Source organism: Neoarius graeffei, chromosome 4 (genome assembly GCF_027579695.1).
Source record: "Neoarius graeffei isolate fNeoGra1 chromosome 4, fNeoGra1.pri, whole genome shotgun sequence".
Classification (NCBI taxonomy): domain Eukaryota; kingdom Metazoa; phylum Chordata; class Actinopteri; order Siluriformes; family Ariidae; genus Neoarius; species Neoarius graeffei.
The window spans coordinates 52,277,218-52,301,999 of NC_083572.1; the positions used below are offsets into that span (position 1 = coordinate 52,277,218).

Below are 24,782 nucleotides of genomic sequence, written 5' to 3' on the forward strand. Positions count from 1 at the left end.
CCATTCAGAATTCTTTTTTTTTTGCAGTTTGTTGTAAATATCTACCACATATTACAATATCAGTAGACATTTTATATTTTGGTTTGAGGAATGACATGCGACCTTTGACCTGGACTTTCATGTGGTTACAATGTCAATTCCCTGTTGAAATTTATTGGTAAACGACAAAACTAGAAATTAATACAAACAACAATGAACAATTAACAAAATGTGATCTATGAAAATACTTAGAAAGTGGAACAAAAAGATTTTCTGACAGGTTAAACATTATCAGTTCATTTGTTTACAAACATCAGAATTACTTCCTCATTTACATAAACACCGACATCCATATATTTATATAAAAGATATTTTGTACTAGGGCGGCACAGTGGTGTAGTGGTTAGCGCTGTCGCCTCACAGCAAGAAGGTCCGGGTTCGAGCCCCGTGGCCAGCGAGGGCCTATCTGTGCGGAGTTTGCATGTTCTCCCCGTGTCTGCGTGGGTTTCCTCCGGGTGCTCCGGTTTCCCCCACAGTCCAAAGACATGCAGGTTAGGTTAACTGGTGACTCTAAATTGACCGTAGGTGTGAATGTGAGTGTGAATGGTTGTCTGTGTCTATGTGTCAGCCCTGTGATGACCTGGCGACTTGTCCAGGGTGTACCCCGCCTTTCGCCCGTAGTCAGCTGGGATAGGCTCCAGCTTGCCTGCGACCCTGCAGAACAGGATAAAGCGGCTAGAGATGATGAGATGAGATGAGTTAAATAATCATTTGGATGTCGATAACTGTGAACAAAGGTGTCGATAATTGTGGAACGGCATCACATGATCTGATACGCTAAGTAATCAGGAATCAACTAATTTTTTTTCCAGTGGAAGTTTGAATAATTATTCATGCATTGAAAGTCTTTTCTACTTTTGCAATGGCCAAAAGATCATTAAGGTGTCGATCACTGTAGCCGCCACCGCTCTATATGTTATGATCACTACTGATGTCTGCTGTTTGTGCTACATTAATGAATAATCACCTCATCTTTTTATCATAAAAATCCTGAAACAATGATATGCAAAGATAAAAAATATTTTGTTACTGGTTTGAAAGTATACATTCTTCAACAAACATCAAATAAGTACAAATCTGTGCCATTATTAAAACTGATGTACCAGTCATCATTATTTAAGATTTGCTGTTATTCCACTATGAAGGTTGAGTGGTGATTCCATCCATCCATTTTGGCATGTCACTACAGTGACGTAGCCGCTCTGAAGGCTTCAGCCCTCAAAGTCTCTCGGGAACATTACAGTAGATGTTTCCCGTTGCCTTCTACTGGATTATTATAGAGGTTTTCTCCTCTCAACCATTCACACACACACACATTCACACCTATGGACAATGTAGAGCCGAGTGGTGATTAGAGTCTGATTATTTAAGCCCCTTTTTATTATAGGTTAACATTTAGCTATGATCAAACCGAACTAGCCGCATGATAACGTGTGTAATCTGTTCATGTGAACTGGAACTGGGCTGCAGTGACTCACCGATGAAGTTCCTCCAGAGCTGATGATCTTCAGCCTGCTTCCAGTTGCGTGGCCAGCTGAGGAGCACAGTGTTGTGCTGGAGGCCTCCAAGCCCACTGACCTGCACCAGGTGCGAGGTGGCATCGCGGATGTTGGAGGAAACCACAACCTGGCAGAAACCTTTCACCTTCTCTGTTTCCATTAGCTTCTTCAGGGACTGTGAGGATGAGAAGAAGAAAATTGGGGTTAGTATGTAACATGGTTTCATTTTTGTAGTTTATTTCCTCGTTAGCATTTTATATTTTGAATTAGGATTTGTGTATTTGCACTATGAATCTTTTATTAATTCCAGATTTAACTCAAGCCATCATTTTTAATTTCATAACAATACATTTTGTTACAGAAATAGGCATACAAATGTGATTTTTAATACTCTGAGATCCTCTCAATGCCAGGTGTCAGCGTAAAGTCACTTTCTGATTATTATTATTGTTGTTTTTTTCTTTACAAAGACATTCATTTAACTCATTGTTACTCATGACCTGAATATAGTCTCTTTATGTTTCAAAGCAATGTTGTGTGTGTATGTGTGGGTGGGGGAGTGGCTTTTAAAATGGTCATTTTGACCCAAACACAACTTAAAAGTTAAATTCGACAAACTTTGGTGGTGCTACATTTCAGAATATTTAATTTACTTTTGAAACGTTGTGGCATTTCTCCTTTGTAATTCAGATTTTTTTTCTTTTTTATAGAGTATGATGAGATTAAGATATCCTTTGTGTGAGCAGGATAACAACTGTGTGTGTGTGTGTGTGTGTGGTGTGCGTGTTACCTGCTCAGCTTGTTGGGCCAGAGGATGATCGTCCAAGAAGGTTCCGGTTAGTGCAGTGCCCACAATAGTGAGTCCTTTCCCTGCTTTCAGTTGACTGGTCAGAGACAGCAAGCGAGGCTGTTCAACATTCTGCTCTGCATCCACACTGACCAGTGCCAAGATCTGAGGCCTGGGGGGGCGAGACAGAGATAGAGAGAGAGAGAAAGGTGACAGTCAGTTGATAGCATGTTCATGTCCTTGTCTTTGCAGTTTTTCAACTGAAAGCGGCTGAGAGAAAGGGGAAAGAGAAAATTGTGTGATGCTGTCCTTATGACATGTTACTTTTATATTTACAGCATTAGCAGATGCTCTTATCCAAAGTGTCTTACCAAAGTGCATTTAAGTCTCCGCCGAAAAACATATCCTCATTCTAATACAAATACACTGTGGGATACCATCAAACTTTACCTCAGCCCTGTCAGAGATTAGTGCAAGACTTCGTAAAGTAAAGAAAACAGTATATTCATACCTGTCTTTTTACTGTTCACCTGAACACTTTTTAATCACGGTTGCACTAATTTTTTTTCTATTCTATTTTTATATTTATTTTTAATTTTAATTCTTCTATTTATATACGCTGCTGGCCCTGAGGCACAAATTTCGTTTACATGTGAAACATGCAAATGACAATAAAGAACCTTGACCTGTCTGTCTGTCTATCTATCTATCTTCATTTGTCTGTCTGCCTGTTTGTCTGTCTGCCCATCCATCCGTCTGTCTGTCTGTCTATCCAGCTATCTAGCTGTTCGTCTGTCTGCCTGTCTGTCTGTCTATTTATCTATCTGTTCGTCTGTCTGCCTACTTGCCCATCTGTCTGTCTGTCTGTCTGTCTGTCTGCCCATCTGTCTATCTATCTGTTCGTCTGTCTGCCTGTCTCTCTGTTTTTCTGTCTGCATAGCTGTCTGTCTGTCTGTTTTTGTCTGCCTGTCTGTCCATTTGTCTGTCTGCCCGTCTGTCTGTTTGTCTGTCTGCCTGTCCATTTGTTTGTCTGCCCATCTATCTATCTGTTCGTCTGTCTGCCTGTCTCTCCATTTGTCTGTCTGCCCGTCTGTCTGTCTGTTCATCTGTCTGCTCGTCTGTCTGTCTCTGTTCGTCTGTCTGCCTGTCTGCCCATCTGTCTGTGTAGATTTAACACAGGACTCTTCAGCCTTCAACTGAAGAGAGTGAAGTACCACAGTAGTCTTGTGATTACTTAACTATCAGTGTCTGTATGTATATAAGTGTACTTGCTTGCATATGTGCCTTTCAACCCTCACCTCCAGTTCTTGGTGTGTGGTGGCCCCTCCTCCAGCCTCATAAGTGCGTAGCGTGCTGCACTCAGAGACAGCCCACGTATCCCATCACCCCACTCTTTCTCTGCCCTGTCAACAACCGAATGCAAGCCAAATTAGCACCCACACACAGACACACATATACAAAACACTGTAATCCTCTCAGGCCCTCCTCACTTTCTAAACCCCAGTCATCAGGTCACAGCGCAACTTGACTTTCGACACTAAATAAATCAAGTTCTGGCAGGGAGGATTAGACTGGAGCCGAATCCCTGCTACATCTAGTGCCAAAAAACCTGTTCTCTCCCTCCATCATGGTCATGTTCCACTCACCCCCGGAATTCGATATACTTGTAGATACAGCTGGCGATTACCATGGCAACGATGGCATAGTACCAAGAGCAGATGAACATGAGCGAGAGGCACAGGCTCATGCCCAGGAATGACAAAGTCCTTTGGAGACAGAAGAAAAAAGAAGAGAGACATATTTATTACTTGTTGGAAGCAGACTGAAGTCTGAGAAGTCAAGTTTTGCCATGGCGACTTCATTTATTTACCCAAATAGCAGGTGTACTTTGTGTAACTGTGAAATTCTGCATTGAGTATTTATATGAATTTCTTAAAAGAAATGCCTTGCCTTAAAATACACTTCACTTCCCCAAATTGAAGAGTGACTCAAGTCATGGCTCTGTTTCTCCAAGCAAACACTACTAGTCAGTAACCAAGATGCATCTATTAGCTCTTTACTACAATTCAGTCCACCTCCTGTGTGCCACATGTGTACTTGTGTGTGTTATGCACACCAGTGGTAGAATTTGAAGCGAGGTCTCCAGTTGGGGGTCCGTAATAGAGTCTGTACAGCGCAAGCCAGATTCACAAACATATAACACATCAAGAAGAACCTGTAAAAATGGAGACCACAAGACATTAATGTAATTATTACAGTGATGCAGTGAAAGTACTGATGCAGTGAGTGACATTTACATTGAGAGGATTGGCGCGACCGAGTCCAGAGACGCGATAAGAATTCCGCTCTCACAGATGCAGGCAGTCAGAAGCAGAGCCCAGGTGGGTTCCCCGTTTGCTTTGCCATGGCCGAATACCTGTAACACACACACACAAACACACACACCAAGATAGAAAAAACATGCCCCTTATGCAAACACTATAAACTGACTTGTTCGAGGTGTTTTGTTTGTGTGCTATGTGTATAAATTAATTTCTCTTTTCCTTTTCCCACTCAACATTTTTGAAATCGAGTTTAATACAGAAATTAGTTTCTGGCAGGAAAAGAGTGAGCGTGCTATGGTAATATTTTGAAATTACCACATTAAAAATTGCATGCTTGGATTCAAATCACAAAGCTCAGTGTTTTACCTCTCTGTACTCATGCTGTTTTTTTTTTTAAATAAAAAAAATAATTTGATAAACATCCTTAAAGTATTTACTTTTTTGTTATGAACTTATACTGTAAAAGTCACATGGAGAACCACAAAATAAATGCTACTTTAATTCAAACATTTATAATACTGGGCAGCATAGTGGTGTAGTGGTTAGCACTGTCACGCTGTCTTGCCTCACAGCAAGAAGGTTCTAGGTTCGAGCCCAGTGGCTGGCGAGGGCCTTTCTGTGTGGAGTTTGCATGTTCTCCCCGTGTCCGCATGGGTTTCCTCTGGGTGCTCCGGTTTCCCCCACAGTCCAAAGACATACAGGTTAGGTTAATTGGTGGCTCTAAATTGACAGTAGGTGTGAATGTGAGTGTGAATGGTTGTTTGCGATGACCTGGTGACTTGTCCAGGGTGTACCCCGCCTCTCGCCCACAATCAGCTGGGACAGGCTCCAGCTTGCCTGCGACCCTGCACAGGATAAACGGCTACAGATAATGGATGGATGGACGGCATTTATAATACTGAGTTAAGCAATATTCACCACCCTTCCTCACAAATCTACTTTATTACTAGCCTCATATTTAGTAAAATAAAATATTTATATTTTACTTGCACACCATTAATTAGACCCTATATAAACATATTTTGCCTTTTCCAGCGATACAGTACAAAAAGTGGTGTCTATCCATATATTCTTTCTAAAGATCAACCAAAAATAGCTCCAGAACTTCTATATATCCCCAAACAAAATTCATCATGATATATTTATTTCATCAATGAATTTATTTAGCCTGCTCAGGGTCACTGTGGATCTGGAATCTATCCCAGGAACACACGTGATGTGGGATTCTACCCTGGATGGAATGCCAGTCCATTGCCAGACACCACACACACATTCACACACTCATTCACACTTAGGGACAAATTAGAGTTACCAACAGACCTACTGGTATGTTTTTAGGAGGTGTGAGAAAACTGGACAGCCCAGAGGAAATCTCTGTGGGCATCTGGAGAACATGCAAAACTGGACACCGAGAGTAACCCAAGCTCAGGATCAAATGGTGCCCCTGGAGCTGTGAGGTGGCAACACTACTCACTGCACCACCGCCATGCCTCCTGGAGACTAATTAAAAAATAAAAACTATCATAAATAGTGTGCACATGTGTGACTCACTCTAAGAAATGGCACTATTCCATCCCTGGCTATGGCCTGCAGAAGACGTGGTGCTCCGGTCAAACTCTGTAGCCCCGCCCCACAAGTGGAGAAGAAAGAGCCAAAGACGATGACCCAGGGGGATGGCCACGCCAATGTACCTATCACCAGATTCCCTCTTACTGCTTCACCAAATCTGCCAAAACACACACACACACACCACACACACACACACACACACACACACACACACACACACACACACAAAGCTGTCAGAGAGAATGCTGCTGCTAATGCAACATGATACATACATTCAAGTTCATGACTTAATAAAGACATAATGAAAACTTACTTGTCCCTCAGGACTACTCCCTCAATGCAGGCACCAAAAAGCAAAACAGAGGACATGTCTGAGAGATTGAGTTAGAGAAAGACAACAGTTTGTTTCTCCATTTAATCAAATATCTCGGAGGTATATAACTGATATTAACCCAATATTAACAGTTGAATTTGACATCCAGTGATATGTAAATGTACTCAAATCAGTTTTATTTGTATAGCGCTTTGAACAACAGACATTGTCACAAAGCTGCTTTACCGAAAAATAAAGACTTTAAACATATAAACTAATTTTATCCCTAATAAATATATTTATCCCTGATGAGCAAGCCTGAAGCAATGGTGGCAAGGAAAAGCTCCCTCAGAGGACAGGAGGAAGAAACCTTGAGAGGAACCAGACTCAAAAGGGAACCCATCCTCATCTGGGTGATAACAAATAGCGTGATTATAAATAACTTCCTTCTATAACAGTGTCCTATAGAGTCACAAAGTACAACTGCGTAACCAGGAAATTCATTATAATTTTAAAATGAAGTCTGTTTTGTTGAAGTTATCAACTGTTCACTGATGGAGACTTGAGTGCAAAACTGTTCATGACAACTGTAGTCCTAAAGTTATCATATCAATTGTAGTCCTCAGCTATTGTAGCAAAACTGCAACCTAATGGTTAAGAACAGTATACACTGTGTATTGAGTGCAAGCAGGGACTCCAGCAAGACTAGCTATGACATCATAACTAAAAGAGAGACCAAGAAGGTAACACAGACATGAGGGCGCCCTGGGACATAAAGCAGTCAGTTACTTCACCATCAACAAACCCGAGTGAGCGAGTGAGAGTGGGGGGCTGACAGCATCCATACATCCCAGTTTACCAAAACACTCTATGCCTGAGGACCCTCCAGATCTACTCCTTTGCCTAATAAAACTATTCACAAAAGGCGTGACTAAACAGATATGTTTTCAGCCTAGACTTAAACATTGAGACTGTGTCTGAGTCCCGGACACTACTTGGAAGGCTGTTCCATAACTGTGGGGCTTTGGAAGAAAAGGCTCTGCCCCCTGATGTAGCCTTCACTATACGAGGCACAAGTAAATAGCCTGCACCATTTGATCTACAGTGGTGCTTGAAAGTTTGTGAACCCTTTAGAATTTTCTATATTTCTGCATAAATATGACCTAAAACATCATCAGGTTTTCACACAAGTCCTAAAAGTAGATAAAGAGAACCCAGTTAAACAAATGAGACAAAAATATTATACTTGGTCATTTATTTATTGAGGAAAATGATCCAATATTACATATCTGTGAGTGGCAAAAGTATGTGACCCTCTAGGATTAGCAGTTAATTTGAAGGTGAAAGTAGAGTCAGGTGTTTTCAATCAATGGGATGACAATCAGGTGTGAGTGGGCATGAAGGCCTCTCTCACATTGGCTAATGCTTATGTTCATGAGTCCACCATCAGGAGAACACTGAACAACAATGTTGTGCATGGCAGGGTTGCAAGGAGAAAGCCACCGCTCTCCAAAAAGAACATTGCTGCTCGTCTGCAGTTTGCTAAAGATCACGTGGACAAGCCAGAAGGCTATTGGAAAAATGTTTTGTGGATGGATGAGACCAAAATAGAACTTTTTGGTTTAAATGAGAAGCGTTATGTTTGGAGAAAGGAACACACTGCATTCCAGCATAAGAACCTTATCCCATCTGTGAAACATGGTGGTGGTAGTATCATGGTTTGGGCCTGTTTTGCTGCATCTGGGCCAGGACGGTTTGCCATCATTGATGGAACAACGAATTCTGAATTATACCATCAAATTCTGAAGGAAAATGTCAGGACATCTGTCCATGAACTGAATCTCAAGAGAAGGTGGGTCATGCAGCAAGACAACGACCCTAAGCACACAAGTCGTTCTACCAAAGAATGTTTAAAGAAGAATAAAGTTAATGTTTTGGAATGGCCAAGTCAAAGTCCTGACCTTAATCCAATCGAAATGTTGTGGAAGGACCTGAAGCGAGCAGTTCATGTGAGGAAACCCACCAACATCCCAGAGTTGAAGCTGTTCTGTACGGAGGAATGGGCTAAAATTCCTCCAACCCAGTGTGCAGGACTCAACAGTTACTGGAAACATTGAGTTGCAGTTATTGCTGCACAAGGGGGTCACACCAGATGCTGAAAACAAAGGTTTGCATACTTTTGCCACTCACAGATATGTATGGTAATATTGGATCATTTTCCTCAAGAAATAAATGACCAAGTATAATATTTTTGTCTCATTTGTTTAACTGGGTTCTTTTTATCTAATTTTAGGATTTGTGTGACAATCTGATGATGTTTTAGGTCATATTTATGCAGAAATATAGAAAATTTTAAAGGGTTCACAAACTTTCAAGCACCACTGTAAGTAGGTGTGGCAGGTAATAAAGGACCAGAAGTTTGCTCAGGTACTGTAGCATGAGACCAGTCAGTATTTTAAAGGTCAATTTTATAATCAATGTGAAATTTGACTGGGAGCCAATGCAGTGTGGATAAGACAGGCGTGATGTGGTTATATCTTCAAGTTCTAGTAAGGACTCTTGCTGATGCATTTTGAACTAACTGGAGCTTGTTTATGCACTTATTGGAACATCCAGACAGTAAGGCATTACAATAATCCAACCTGGAGGTAACAAAAGCATGAACTAGTTTTTCTGCATCATGTCATGACATTATATTTCTTATCTTAGCAATATTTCTGAGATGAAAAAAGCTATCCTCATAATATTATCAATGTGAGTTTCCAATGAAAGACTGGAGTCAATGATCACCCCGAGGTCTTTTACTTCTGCACATAAAGAAACAGAAAGGCCATCCAGAGTTACTGTGTAATCAGAAAACCTACTTCTAGCCACATGTGGTTCTAGTACAAATACTTCTGTCTTGTCAGATGTAAGCAGAAGGAAGTTATTAAGCATCCAGTGTCTAATATCCTTTACATAATTCCTCAATTTTATTAAGCTGGTGTCTCTCATCTGGCTTTGCAGAAACATACAACTGTGTGTCATCAGCATAACAGTGGAAACTAATCACATGCTTACAAATAATATCACCTAGAGGTAACATATATAAAGAAAAAAGCAGTGGGCCGAAGACAGAACCTTGTGGAACACCAAACTTTACCTTAGTATGCAAAGAAAAATCACTATTTAGATCAACAAACTGTTAATGATTAGTTAAATAAGACCTGAGCCAGGAGAAGGATGTTCCCTTAACTCCCACAGCATTTTCTTGCCTATTAAGCAGAGTGGAATGATCAGTGGTGTCAAAACCTACAAACGTACTGAGAAGGAAGGAGGTGTGGTTCATTAGACAGTTCTCAATCAGATGAAACTTGATAAAACTGGTACTAAAGTGTTAATAATATAAGCTTAAAGATCAGACACACTGAACATTGCAAAGTTCCCCTTTAATAAGTAAGGTATTTTATGTATTTATGGATTATGTATAAGGATACAGATGAAGGAGGTGGTGCTGATGGCCAGAATGGTGCCAATGGGGATGGACTTCTGAGCATCCCGCAGATCACCAGAGCGGTTCGAACCTGCCATGATGCCTGTTAAACACATACAGAGATGGACAAACACATTTATGTTAATGTGACTGCTACAGACATTTTTCCAGCATGTTTAATTTTCTTGTATGTTTTCATAAAATGGGCAATTAGATGAGTGGGTTGGCAATATCACAAAATACAACCCCAATTCCAAAAAAGTTGGGACGCTGTGTAAACTGTAAATAAAAACAGAATGCGATAATTTGCAAATCATGGAAACCCTGTATTTCATTGAAAATAGTACAAAGACAACATATCAAATGTTGAAACCGAGAAATGTTATTCTATTTTGAAAAATATATGCTCATTTTGAATTTGATGTCAGCAACACGTTTCAGAAAAGTTGGGACAGGGGCATGTTTACCACTGTGTTGCATCACCTCTACTTTTAACAACACTCTGTAAATGTTTGGGAACTGAGGAGACCAATTGCTGTAGTTTTGAAAGAGAAATGTTGTCCCATTCTTGCCTGATATACAGTTTCAGTTGCTCGACAGTTCAGGGTCTCCTTTGTCATATTTTGTGCTTCAAAATGCACCAAATGTTTTAAATAGGAGACAGGTCTGGACTGCAGGCAGGCCAGTTTAGCACCCAGACTCTTTTACTACAGCATTATGCAGTTTTAATATGTGCAGAAATCGGTTTGGCATTGCCTTACTGAAAGAAGGAAGGCCTTCCCTGAAAAAGATTTTGTCTGGATGGCAACATATTGCTCTGAAACATGTCTATATCATTCAGCATTAATGATGCCTTCCCAGATGTACAAGCTACCCATGTCATGTGCACTAATGCACCCTCATACGATCACAGATGCTGGCTTTTGAACTGTGTGCTGATAACAACCTGGATGGTCCCTCTCGTCTTTAGCCTGGAGGACGTGGTGTCCATGATTTCTAAAAAGAATTTCTACTTTTGATTCGTCAAACCTCGGGACAATTTTCCACTCTCCCTCAGTCCATCGTAAAAGAGCTCGGGCCCAGAGAAGGTGGCAGTATTTCTGGATATTGTTTATATCTGGTTTTAACTTGCATTTGTGGATGCAGTAATGCACTGTTTTCACAGACGATGGTTTTCTGAAGTGTTCCTGAGCCCATACAGTGATTTCCACTACAGACACTTGTCTGCTTTTAATTCAGTATTGCCTGAGAGCCTGAAGATCACAAGCATCTAATGTCAGTTTTCAACCTTGTCTCTTGCATACAGAGATTTCTCCAGATTCTCTGAATCTTTTAATGATATTATGTACCATAGATATTGTGATCCCCAAATTCTTTGCAATTTTACATTGAGGAACGTTATTCTTAAATTGTTGCACTGTTTGCCCACGCAGTCTTTCACAGAGCAGTGAACCCCTCCCCATCTTTACTTCTGAGAGACTCCACCTCTCTGGGATGCTCTCTTTATACCCAATCATGTTACTGACCTGTGCCAGTGAATCAAATTAGTTTTTTTTTTTATGCCTCCGCCACCTTAAGGTGCAGGAGGCATTATGTTTTTAGGTTGTCTGTCTGTCCGTGCATCCGTCCGTCTGTCCATGCGTGCGTCCGTCTGTCCGTGCGTGCGTCCGTCCCGAAACCTTGGGAACATGATATCTCAAAGGCTAATGAAAGGAATTTCACCAAACTTTCACCATTTGTGCACTCTGGGACAAACATGAACTGATTAGATTTTGAGGTTAAAAGGTCACAGGTCAAGATTACTGTGAGGTCAAATGTCCATCCCAAAACTTTGTGTACACCATATCTCAAAGACTAATGAAAGGAATTTCACCAAACTTTCAACATTTGTGCACTTTGGGGCAAAGATGAAATGATTAGATTTTGAGATCAAAAGGTCTAAGGTCAAGGTCACTGTGAGGTCAAATGTCTGTCCGAAAACCTTGTGAACACAATATCTCCAAGGCTAATGAAAGGAATTTCACCAAACTTTCACCATTTGTGCATTTGGGGACAAACATGAACTGATTAGATTTTGAGGTTAAAAGGTCATAGATCAAGATTACTGTGAGGTCAAATGTCCATCCCCAAATCACAACTTAATAAGGCGTGTAGTCTACCAGGTGGAGGCATCCCCATCGACGCCGTTGGTGTCGAGTTCTATCTAGTTTTTTTTAGCATTACCCAAGTTTTTCAGTCTTTTGTTGCCCCTGTCCCAATTTTTCTGAAACGTGTTACGGACATCAAATTCAAAATGAGCATATATTTTTCAAAAAACAATAAAATTTCTCAGTTTCAACATTTGATATGTTGTCTTTGTACTATTTTCAATGAAATATAGGGTTTCCATGATTTTCAAATCTTCACATTCTGTTTTTATTTACATTTTACACAGTGTCCCAAACTTTTTTGGAATTGTGGTTGTACAAGATATGAAATGTTGTGTAATATGTACAGTACCAGTCAAAAGTTTGGACACAGCTTCTAATTCAATTTTTTTTTTATTAAAGTCACTTTATGTCTTAAAGTAATGATGACTGTCGTTTCTCTTTACTTAGTTAAGCAGTTCTTGGCATAATATGGATTACTACAGTTATGGAATAGGGCTATTTACTGTATTTTTATTATTTACTATTTACTGTTTGATCTCAAACACATTAAGAAGGCAAAAAATTGCACTTAGTAACTCATCTCATCTCATTATCTCTAGCCGCTTTATCCTGTTCTACAAGGTCGCAGGCAAGCTGGAGCCTATCCCAGCTGACTATGGGCGAGAGGCGGGGTACACCCTGGACAAGTCGCCAGGTCATCACAGGGCTGACACATAGACACAGACAACCATTCACACTCTCATTCACACCTACGGTCAATTTAGAGTCACCAGTTAACCTAACCTGCATGTCTTTGGACTGTGGGGGAAACCGGAGCACCCGGAGGAAACCCACGCGGACACAGGGAGAACATGCAAACTCTGCACAGAAAGGCCCTCATCGGCCACGGGGCTCGAACCCGGACCTTCTTGCTGTGAGGCGACAGCGCTAACCACTACACCACCGTGCCGCCCAAATTGGGGTTGTACATTTCAATAATAATCATGAAATGACTCTGTTGTTGAAAGGGTCTGTGGAATTTATGTTACAATTAAATGGGTCCCTGGTTACACAGCCCACAGAGGAGGGCTATCCACAGGGACATCTACTGATATTCCTTGCTTGTGAGAGTAAAAAGAATGTTGTGCCTCCCCCAAAGATCAGACTTTACTAATGTAGCATGTAAATGGATAAATAAATGGATAAATTAATATTTAGTAGCTTTCTTTCACCATTAGCAGGTCTATGTGACAAGATTCAGCAGTGTTATGACTGACCTGTAACTGAAGGGAAGTAGATCCCAACCAAGAGTGTGAAAAAAGTGGTGATGTCAGATAGTACATAGGCTTTAGTGTTTGTGGGCAGAGCGTCTGGCTCCTCCACAGAAGGAAGCCCCAGCTTCTCCAGATAAAGGCCCTTCTCCATGTAATTCCCAAACAAGTTCTCTGGGAGAGAAAGCAGGAGAAAGAAAAGATAGAAATAGATTGAAAATGTTAGCAATGATGAGAAAAATCAAACAGAAACAGAGGGCAGATGGACAAATAGATACAGTGACTATAGGCACAATCTCCTCTGTTAATCCAGAATATATTCTAACTGAATATATAACAGGATATACAGTATGACTTAATCTGTTTGTCTGTATACCTTTAAGAATGCCACTGGTGACGCCGGGAATGCCCTGTAACTCTGTCACGTTGTTGTTGGCGAAGTAGCTGTCACAGGTGGCATTGAGGAACTCTGAGTCACAGAAGAGACTCCAGAGTTTGGTAGTGACTGTAACATTGTCTTTCTCAATCACTTTAGCACACACATCAAAGCCTTTCCAAACTAGAGTCCGGTTCCCCACGACACACACCCTGGATGAGATTCACATAGCAAAAGTATTAGGACACTACAGTGGATTAATTCATATAGATGGGTTTCATGTGACGTATGCATACTAAATGAGGAGTGTGTGTGTGTGTGCATAGTGGGTGCAAAAGAAATTTCCATTCGGTATTGTTTGTTTACATTCAGGTTGTTGAAGTTATCGTTAAGTTGCCTGGTATTTATCATTTCTTTTGCCAGAATTATGCTGCCGTGTTGTGTTGTTGGTTGCCAGAATAGAACTAAAACTAGACCAGATTTAGTAATCTGTCAAATTCCTGCAGGATTGCATCCTTTTCATCAAAGTCAGTGCCAACTTTGGCTGCGTGCAGTAAACCTGGGAAACTGGACCAAGACACAAATTAAAAATGCCTGTGTTTGCAGTGCTCATTTTACAGTTGTCAGACGTTTACATACAGTGACATGAATGTTATCTTGGATATGAATGTCATGACAATATTTGGGCTTTCAGTAATTTCTTTGAACTGTTCTTTTTTGTGGCAGAATGATTGTACAGCATACATCTTTAATAAAAAACAAAAAACTAGAATTTGGTGCACAAGTTTTAATTTTCTTTGGGTTTTCTGAAATCAACACAGGGTCAAAATTATACATACAGCACACCTAATATTTGGGTAAAATGTCTCTTTGTAAGATTCACCTTGACCAAACATTTTTGTTTACCATGGAAAAGCTTCTGGCAGAATTCTAGTTGGATATTTCATGACTCTTCATGGTAGAACTGGTAGAGTTCAATTAAATTTTTTTTTCTTGGCATAGATTCAACTTATAAGCACAGTCCATATATTTTCAATAGGGTTGAAGTCAGGACTTGTTTTAAGCTTAATGTTAGCCTGCTTTATCCTCCACAACCAGCTCTGATGCGTGTTTGGGTTCATTGTCCTGTTGTAACTCTCAAGTCGTGTTCAAGTTTCTGATGGTTTATGCTGAAGAATTCTGGGGTAGTCCTCCTTCTTCATTATTCCATCCACTTTGTGCAATGAACTGGCAGCAAAACAGCCCCAGAGCATGATGAGCCTACCACTACCACCAGCTGGTACAGTGTCCCTCTGTACATGGTGGTCATTGTGGCCAAACAACTCAATCTTTGCCTCATCTGACCATACAGTTCCCTCCAGAAGGCTTTCTCTTTGTCCGTATGGTCAGCTTCAAACTTTAGTTAAGCTTGAAGGTGTCAATTTTGGAGCAGGGGGTTATTTCTTGGATAGCAGCCTCTTCGTCCATGGTGATCTGAACTGTAGACAGTGATCCATCAGCTTCCAGTTCATGGCAGGGCTGTGCCATGGTGGTTCCCAGGTTGTTCCTGACCATCCAGACCAATTTCCTTTCAGCTCAGGGAGACAGTTTGGGTTTTCTTGAAGCAAAGTGGCTTGGCAAAGTGACTACACCTCACAATAACTTGGATACAATTGTTTGAACTGATCTTGGAATTTGCAGTTGTTTAGAAATGGCTCCAAAAGACATTCCGGAGTTGTGTATATCTGCGATCCTCTTTCTCAGATCTGCACTGAGCTCCTTGGACTTTCCCATTTTACTGTGTGTTGGTCAATCCAATGAGTGCTGTAAACAAACCCTTTTTATGAAGGCACAGAGAAGCTACCAGCTGTAGTCAATCATGATCACTAACAGGAAGTTAAGAGACCTCGGCCTTGGCAAGATAAGAGACATTTTGGAAGTTTCAGCACCTCTGAATTAATAATCTAAGTGAACATATGTAAATTTTTGACCCTGTATGTATAATTTTGACCCTGTGTTGATTTCAGAAAACCCAAAGAAAATTAAAATTTGTGCACCAAATTCTAGTGTTTCTTTTAAATTAAAGATGTATGCTGTACCATCATTTTGCCACAGAAAAAGAATAGTTCAAAGAAATTAGTGAAAGCCCAAATATTACCATGATATTCATAGCCAAGATGACATTCATGTCACTGTATGTAAACTTTTTGACCACAACTGTATACCAGGTAAGCATTTCAGTGTGGTTTTTGTAAAGATCTTATAAGTAATGCAATGAACTTTTTTAAAAATGTAGCAATGCCTAAACTTTCAGTAAGAGAGATAAATTATGCCTCACCCCATCCGTTATTATAGGCCTACTACTACTACTACTTTATCAAGCTATTTGCTCAAACAATCCTGACTATTCTTTCCCAATTGTTGCCATCTTCCATTGCTGCTGGGAGCTGATCTTTTCCAAGACTGGTATCTCTCTCTCTAGTTGCTCAATGTCCTACACTCCTTTTTCCATGCGATGGTTCCCATAAAAGTCCTTTAGATATAACTTCCTTTTTGCTATGCCAGCAGTGACCTATGAATCTCAGCCTACTTTCTTTTATAGTATCAGAGAGTTGAGGAATATTAGAGGAATATTATAGGGCCCTGGCGTTGACTTTTAAAATGTAAAATTTGCTCGACTCCTGCTGTTCACAGGTTGAATATGTCCACAAAGGACATAATTACACTACCATTCAAAAGTTTGGGGTCACCCAGACAATTTTGTGTTTTCCATGAAAAGTCACACTTTTATTTACCACCATAAGTTGTAAAATGAATAGACAATATAGTCAAGACATTTTTCTGGCCATTTTGAGCATTTAATCGACCCCACAAATGTGATGCTCCAGAAACTCAATCTGCTCAAAGGAAGGTCAGTTTTATAGCTTCTCTAAAGAGCTAAACTGTTTTCAGCTGTGCTAACATGATCGTACAAGGGTTTTCTAATCATCCATTAGCCTTCTGAGGCAATGAGCAAACACATTGTACCATTAGAACACTGGAGTGAGAGTTGCTGGAAATGGGCCTCTATACACCTATGGAGATATTGCACCAAAAACCAGACATTTGCAGCTAGAATAGTCATTTACCACATTAGCAATGTATAGAGTGGATTTCTGATTAGTTTAAAGTGATCTTCATTGAAAAGAACAGTGCTTTTCTTTCAAAAATAAGGAAATTTCAAAGTGACCCCAAACTTTTGAACGGTAGTGTATAGCCTATGCGTTCAAAGACTTATAAGATTTTAAGCTTTCTTTAGTAAAAAACGTGAGGTTTTTCAATGAGATGTGTACATATTAGGCTATTTGCTAACATCGCTAGACCACTTATCATCAGCAATTGCGTACGGCTCAGCAAGCTGCTCACCTGAACCTAATGTTAATTTATTTAAATAAGCCACAGTGTCCTCAGGTGAGAGACTATTAAAGTACTTTGAACTATTTAAGGCACGATGCATTTTATTTACTCTTGTGTGAAAAATCAGTATAATGTCAGGTAAGCACACATGTAAACATGTCAAAACTGGAAGCTTCTTTTGCATCCATGCTGCGTGTGCAACCGCACGACAAAAGCAATATTTACTAACAGCGAAACAGGTCTATAGCCATGCAGGCTAGAAATGCTATGAGAAATGAGTGTAAAGACAGTAAAGTAGGGCTGGAAGGAGAATTGGAATGCCTGTTGGTGCCATTCCATAGTGCCATTCCATACAGTTGGCACTATGTTTACGTGAAAAGTGAAACTGGTGAAAGCCTTTCGTTTTTTACTGAACACAAATGAAATGAGGATTCAACTGTGAAAGTGTCTGAGAGCGAGATTATATGCAAACTGAGATGTTCAAAATGTGCAATGTAAGACCTTTACAGCATTCTAACTTGCTATTTTCATCAATTTACTCTTTCAGAAAGTCCAAATAGGACAACTTGAAAACCAGCACCTAAAATCCAGGTACTTACGGGAACAGAGGTGGTTCAAAGGCAGTTTTGATGACTCCAGCATACACAGCCAGTATGGAGCAAATAACACAGGCCAGGAAGACCAGTGCCAGCTTATTGACGTACTTCACACCAACAAACACCACCACGGCCATGAAGGTCAGCACCAACGTGCCATACACTCGCATGTTATTCAACATGGCTGCCTCTGCCTCTGACCCCTCCAAATCCTCCATCTTAAAGATGGCGGCCTGTGGCACTATGTAGATCTGACAGAGGAACCGAGAGTAAAAGAGAGTGTCAGAGAGACAGTGGATATAAGAAAGAGGTAAGACGCAAAAATACATTAAATAGTAAAATGTATATGGTTTAATATAACATCAGCAGTCACATCAAAAGTAAACACAATAAAGATAAATGTTCAGTGACCAGAAAGTGATAAAAAACTTTCTGGTCACTGAACATTTCTGGTTTCAAGCCCAGTGGCTGACAGGGGCTTTTCTGTGTGGAGTTTGCATGTTCTCCCCGTGTCTGTGTGGGTTTCCTCCGGATGCTCCGGTTTCCACCACAGTTCAAAGACATGCAGGTTAGGCTAATTGGTGGCTCTAAATTAACCGTAGGTGTGAATGTGAATGGTTGTTTGTCTCTATGGCTACGTTCACACTGCAGGCTGAAGTGACTCAAATCCGATCTTTTCGCCCATATGTGACCTGTATCCGATCTTTTATTGACAATATGAACGACACAGATCCGATTTTTTCAAATCCGACCCAGGCCGTTTGGATATGTGGTCCTAATTCCGATTCCTATCCGCTCTTTTCATATGCGACTTCAGTCTGAACCGCCAGGTCGCATTCATCCGACTTACACGTCATCAACAAGCCACAAACGTCACTATTCTGCGCTGAAGTAGGCGGCGGGTCTCTCAAAAAAAGTTACAACAACATGGCGCATAATCACGGGCGCAGATAGAGGGTGGGATGGGTGGGATTCGTCCCACCCAGATTTAAATTCACTTCGTTCGGTCCCCCCCCCACTTTGCATAAGGCAAACCTCACGGAAAAATCAAAAGACTAATTACCATTCGGTTTATTGAGGTGCACGGCAGTGTATACATAGTTGCAACAACTCACATAAAACAAAACAAAGACTGATATTCGGTTGGTTGAGCTGCGCAGACTGCACAGGTTGCGAGCTCGAGCTTGGTTGCTATAGTAACCCACAACAAGTTTGACAGGCATATCGGGGTTGGGGTTGGTTTGCTGGCAGCTTTGTCCCCCCCAGTTTTTTGTCCCCCCCAGTTCAAAAAACGTATCTGCGCCCCTGCGCATGACATCAATGCGAGGGACGCTTTGGGCTGTGAAGGTTCTGAATCTTCTCAATGGAAGGACGCAGAGGTTAGGGAGCTGATTTCCATTTGGGGGGATGCAGCTATTCAAGCTAGATTGGATGGGTCATACCGCAACCGGGCGGTTTTACTTCCGTAAACACTGGCCATGCTCACTGCGTGTGACGTCGTCGTATCCTGCAATGCGCATGTGGAACACTTTTAGGTCACTTTTCGTTCATACTGAGGATCACATACAAGTCGCATATATTTGTTAATGTGAATGACCTCACAAAAAAATCGAATTTCACAAAAAAATCGGAATTGAGCATTAAGCCTTGCAGTGTGAACGTAGCGTAGGTGTCGATATCTGCGATGTGATGATCTGGCAACTTGTCCAGGGTGTACCCCGCCTGGGATAGGATAAGCGGTTCCAGATAATGGCTGGATGGAAGATTGTTGACCAATCAAAAGAAAACATACCTCAATCTTTTAATAAAGTTGTGTGCAAATGTTTGCATAAGTCAGCAACAACAACAAAAACAACAACAAAATTCACCAGATTTAAAAAGAGGTGACACCCACAAAACTCCATAAAAGGTAAAGCTCACAGCAATAAATTGAGAGTAAAATGTAAAAAATGACTTCCTCAGAGGTAGAAGTGAAAGTGAACTCTGCGCAGAAAGACCAGTACGTTACATTAGTTAGTGTGATTGCAAAGTATTGCTATTATTATTATTATTATTATTATTATTATTCTTGAGACCACTTCTTGTCCTGCCTCTACTCCTACAGTTTTCATGATATTGACCCCAAATCAACTTCAAATCATCCGTCCTGTTCGGGAATAGTGTGCTGTATGCAGCTCTTTTAAAGATGCACTCGTTCTCTCTGTTGTTCTTCTCTCACTTTTTGGCCACATTGAAATGAATGGAGTTTCAGAATCAAAGTGTTCCTGCTCGGATACACTTTGTCTGAGAGCCACCAAACTTCATATGACACATCAGGGCAACTCACCCAACACATCCATGAAATCGGCTATGACTTGTACTCATCTTTTTCTTGCTTTTTGCCCATCCCTTTTCTCCCATTGACTTCAGTGCATTTTTGACCCCATTGAAATATATGGAGTTTTGGAATCAAAGTCATCCTGTTTGATCATGCTTTGTCAAAGAGCCATTAAATGTCATTTTGTAGCTTAGACTGGCTCAACTGACACATCTGTCATTCATGAGCTGCACTTGTCATTATTTGCACAGGAGCAATCACACTTTATGATTGCTCTTGAAGACTCTCATGTTAGTCTTCAGGGTTAACAGCTAATGGTGGCTCAATGAGTTAAGACTGGGTTACTGATCAGAGGGTCAGGGGTTCATGCCTCAGCACTGCCAAGCTGCCACTGTTGGGCCACATGGCAAGGCCCTGAACCATACTGGCTCCACAGTGACCCCAGATAGGAGTGGGAAAAGATGCAAGAAGAAGTGTGCACATTTTAAATACTTGAATTTCGAGACACAATCAACATAAAGCAGCTTTTTGGCAAAAGTATATACAACTGTACTGAAGGTGCCAAATGCTTAGTCAGCAGTTGTAATGTCTGAAACACTCGAGACAGATGAGCATCTGTCCAATTTTCAGGCAGGTTCAGGTTTAAATGCTTCAAAAGAAACAGCATGATAATGATCTGCAAATCACGCAAGCCAAAGCCTGTGGAGATGTGTGGGCATTTCATAGCTCTACAGCCAAACTGTGAAAAACATAGACAGGTAAACAAATATCTTGCTGAGTGAGCTAGACTAGCTAACCAATTTTACTACCGCATATACTGTATGTGTTGCTCAGGATAATGTCTGAGGGGTACTTTTGTGAGATAGCTAACAATGTGGCTAGAACTATGTATGAATTAACATGAGCAAGCCAGAGTAGCTAGCTAACAAACCTAGTCAGCTACTGCCACCCCCAACAGCATTTGGCTAAATTTAGCTAGCCAGCTCACAAAATGTCTGTGAGTGGCAAAAGTATGTGAACCTTTGCTTTCAGTATCTGGTGTGACCCCCTTGTGCAGCAATAACTGCAACTAAACATTTCCAGTAACTGTTAAGTCCTGCACACTGGGTTGGAGGAATTTTAGTCCATTCCTCCGTACAGAACAGCTTCAATTCTGGGATGTTGGTGGGTTTCCTCACATGAACTGCTCACTTCAGGTCCTTCCACAACATTTTGATTGGATTAAGGTCAGGACTTTGACTTGGCCATTCCAAAACATTAACTTTATTCTTCTTTAAACATTCTTTGGTAGAACGACTTGTGTGCTTAGGGTCATTGTCTTGCTGCATGACCCACGTTCTCTTGAGATTCCATTCATGGACAGATGTCCTGACATTTTCCTTTAGAATTCACTGGTATAATTCAGAATTCGTTGTTCCATCAATGATGGCAAACCGTCCTGGCCCAGATACAGCAAAACAGGCCCAAACCATGATAATACCATCACTATGTTTCACAGATGGGATAAAGTTCTTACGCTGGAATGCAGTGTTTTCCTTTCTCCAAACATAACGCTTCTCATTTAAAACAAAAAGTTCTATTTTGGTCTCATCTGTCCACAAAACATTTTTCCAATAGCCTTCTGGCTTGTTCACGTGATCTTTAGCAGACTGCAGATGAGCAGCAATGTTCTTTTTGGAGAGCGGTGGCTTTCTCCTTGCAACCCTGCCATGCACACCATTGTTGTTCAGTATTCTCCTGATGGTGGACTCATGAACATTAACATTAGCCAATATAGGAGAGGCCTTCAGTTGCTTAGAAGTTACCCTGGGGTCCTTTGTGACCTTGCCAACTATTACACGCCTTGCTCTTGGAGTGATCTTTGTTGGTCGACCACTCCTGGGGAGGGTAACAATGGTCTTGAATTTCCTCCATTTGTACACACTCTGTTTGACTGTGGATTGGTGGAGTCCAAACTCTTTAGAGATGGTTTTGTAACCTTTTCCAGCCTGATAAGCATCAACAACACTTCTTCTAAGGTCCTCAGAAATCTCATTTGTTCGTGCCATGATACACTTCCACAAACATGTGTTGTGAAGATCAGACTTTGATAGATCCCTGTTCTTTAAATACAACCCCGATTCCAAAAAAGTTGGGACAAAGTACAAATTGTAAATAAAAACGGAATGCAATAATTTACAAATCTCAAAAACTGATATTGTATTCACAATAGAACATAGACAACATATTAAATGTCGAAAGTGAGACATTTTGAAATTTCATGCCAAATATTGGCTCATTTGAAATTTCATGACAGCAACACATCTCAAAAAAGTTGGGACAGGGGCAATAAGAGGCTGGAAAAGTTAAAGGTACAAAAAAAGAACAGCTGGAGGACCAAATTGCAACTCATTAGGTCAATTGGCAATAGGTCATTAACATGACTGGGTATAAAAAGAGCATCTTGGAGTGGCAGCGGCTCTCAGAAGTAAATATGGGAAGAGGATCACCAATCCCCCTAATTCTGCCCCGACAAATAGTGGAGCAATATCAGAAAGAAGTTCGACAGTGTAAAATTGCAAAGAGTTTGAACATATCATCATCTACAGTGCATAATATCATCAAAAGATTCAGAGAATCTGGAAGAATCTCTGTGTGTAAGGGTCAAGGCCGAAAAACCATACTGGGTGCCCATGATCTTCAGGCCCTTAGACGGCACTGCATCACATACAGGCATGCTTCTGTATTGGAAATCACAAAATGGGCTCAGGAATATTTCCAGAGAACATTATCTGTGAACACAGTTCACCGTGCCATCTGCCATTGCCAGCTAAAACTCTATAGTTCAAAGAAGAAGCTGTATCTAAACATGATCCAGAAGCGCTGACGTCTTCTCTGGCCCAAGGCTCATTTAAAATGGACTGTGGCAAAGTGGAACACTGTTCTGTGGTCAGACGAATCAAAATTTGAAGTTCTTTATGGAAGTCAGGGACGCCATGTCATTCGGACTAAAGAGGAGAAGGACGACCCAAGTTGTTATCAGCGCTCAGTTCAGAAGCCTGCATCTCTGATAGTATGGGGTTGCATTAATGTGGCATGGGCAGCTTACACATCTGGAAAGGCACCATCAATGCTGAAAGGTATATCCAGGTTCTAAAGCAACATATGCTCCCATCCAGACGACGTCTCTTTCAGGGAAGACCTTGCATTTTCCAACATGATAATGCCAAACCACATACTGCATCAATTACAGCATCATGGCTGCGTAGAAGAAGGGTCCGGGTACTGAACTGGCCAGCCTGCAGTTCAGATCTTTCACCCATAGAAAACATTTGGCGCATCATAAAACGGAAGATACGACAAAAAAGACCTAAGACAGTTGAGCAATTAGAATCCTACATTAGACAAGAATGGGTTAACATTCCTATCCCTAAACTTGAGCAACTTGTCTCCTCAGTCCCCAGACTTTTACAGACTGTTGTAAAGAGAAAAGGGGATGTCTCACAGTGGTAAACATGGCCTTGTCCCAACTTTTCTGAGATGTGTTGTTGTCATGAAATTTAAAATCACCTAATTTTTCTCTTTAAATGATACATTTTCTCAGTTTAAACATTTGATATGTCATCTATGTTCTATTCTGAATAAAATATGGAATTTTGAAACTTCCACATCATTACATTCCATTTTTATTTACAATTTGTACTTTGTCCCAACTTTTTTGGAATCGGGGTTGTAATTTCACCTTCAAATGAACTGCTAATCCTCGAGGTTCACATACTTTTGCCACTCACAGATATGTAATATTGGATCATTGTCCTCAATAAATAAATGACCAAGTATAATATTTTTGTCTCATTTGTTTAACTGGGTTCTCTTTATCTACTTTTAGGACTTGTGTGAAAATCTGATGATGTTTTAGGTCATATTTATGCAGAAATATAGAAAATTCTAAAGGGTTCACAAACTTTCAAGCACCACTGTATACTATTGATAGTTGAGGTGGTGATTACTTCAGCATAGCTCTCTTGGTTAGTTAACATAAGAACAGAATAGAGAAGAGAACAATTTCTGATTTCTTGTGTCAGTTGTAAAAAGTGATTTGTAAAGTACAATGTCTTGCAAAAGTATTCAACCCCCTTGGTGTTTGTCCTGTTTTGTTGCATTACAAGCTGGAATTAAAATGGATTTTTGGGGGGTTAGCACCATTTGATTTATACAACATGCCTACCACTGTAAAGGTGCAATTTTTTTTTTATTGTGACACAAACAATAATTAAGATGAAAAAACAGAAATCTGGAGTGTACATAGGTATTCACCCCCCAAACTCAATACTTTTTAAAACCACCTTTTGCTGCAATTACAGCTGCAAGTCTCTTGGGGTATGTCTCTATTAGCTTAGCACATCTAGCCACTGGGATTTTTGCCCATTCCTCAAGGCAAAACTACTCCAACTCCTTCAAGTTAGATAGGTGGCGTTGGTGTACAGCAATCTTCAAGTTATGCCACAGATTTTCAATTGGATTGAGGTCTGGGCTTTGATTCGGCCATTCCAAGACATTTAAATGTTTCCCTTTAAACCACTCCAGTGTAGCTTTAGCAGCAGGTTTAGGGTCATTGTCCTGCTGGAACATGAACCTTCATCCCAGTCTCAAACCTCTGGCTGACCAAAACAGGTTTAACTCCAGAATTGCCCTGTATTTAGTGCCATCCATCTTCTTTCAGTCCTGACCAGCTT

General features: G+C 40.7%; 1 protein-coding gene across 2 annotated transcripts in view; it reads right to left on the bottom strand.

Annotated features, from left to right (window-relative positions):
• slc12a5a (solute carrier family 12 member 5a) overlaps positions 1 to 24,782 on the bottom strand; it is a 443,979-nt gene that overhangs the window by 30,746 nt on the left and 388,451 nt on the right. For both annotated transcript variants that reach the window (XM_060918253.1, XM_060918252.1), the window contains 12 exons: positions 17,754 to 18,001; positions 13,780 to 13,991; positions 13,410 to 13,577; positions 10,008 to 10,106; positions 6,532 to 6,589; positions 6,201 to 6,375; positions 4,623 to 4,741; positions 4,442 to 4,540; positions 3,972 to 4,091; positions 3,624 to 3,728; positions 2,329 to 2,497; positions 1,518 to 1,713 (listed from right to left, as the gene is read on the bottom strand). In XM_060918253.1, coding sequence (XP_060774236.1) covers positions 1,518 to 1,713; positions 2,329 to 2,497; positions 3,624 to 3,728; positions 3,972 to 4,091; positions 4,442 to 4,540; positions 4,623 to 4,741; positions 6,201 to 6,375; positions 6,532 to 6,589; positions 10,008 to 10,106; positions 13,410 to 13,577; positions 13,780 to 13,991; positions 17,754 to 18,001 — 1,768 coding nt within the window. The remainder of the gene's footprint in view (positions 1 to 1,517; positions 1,714 to 2,328; positions 2,498 to 3,623; positions 3,729 to 3,971; positions 4,092 to 4,441; positions 4,541 to 4,622; positions 4,742 to 6,200; positions 6,376 to 6,531; positions 6,590 to 10,007; positions 10,107 to 13,409; positions 13,578 to 13,779; positions 13,992 to 17,753; positions 18,002 to 24,782) is intronic.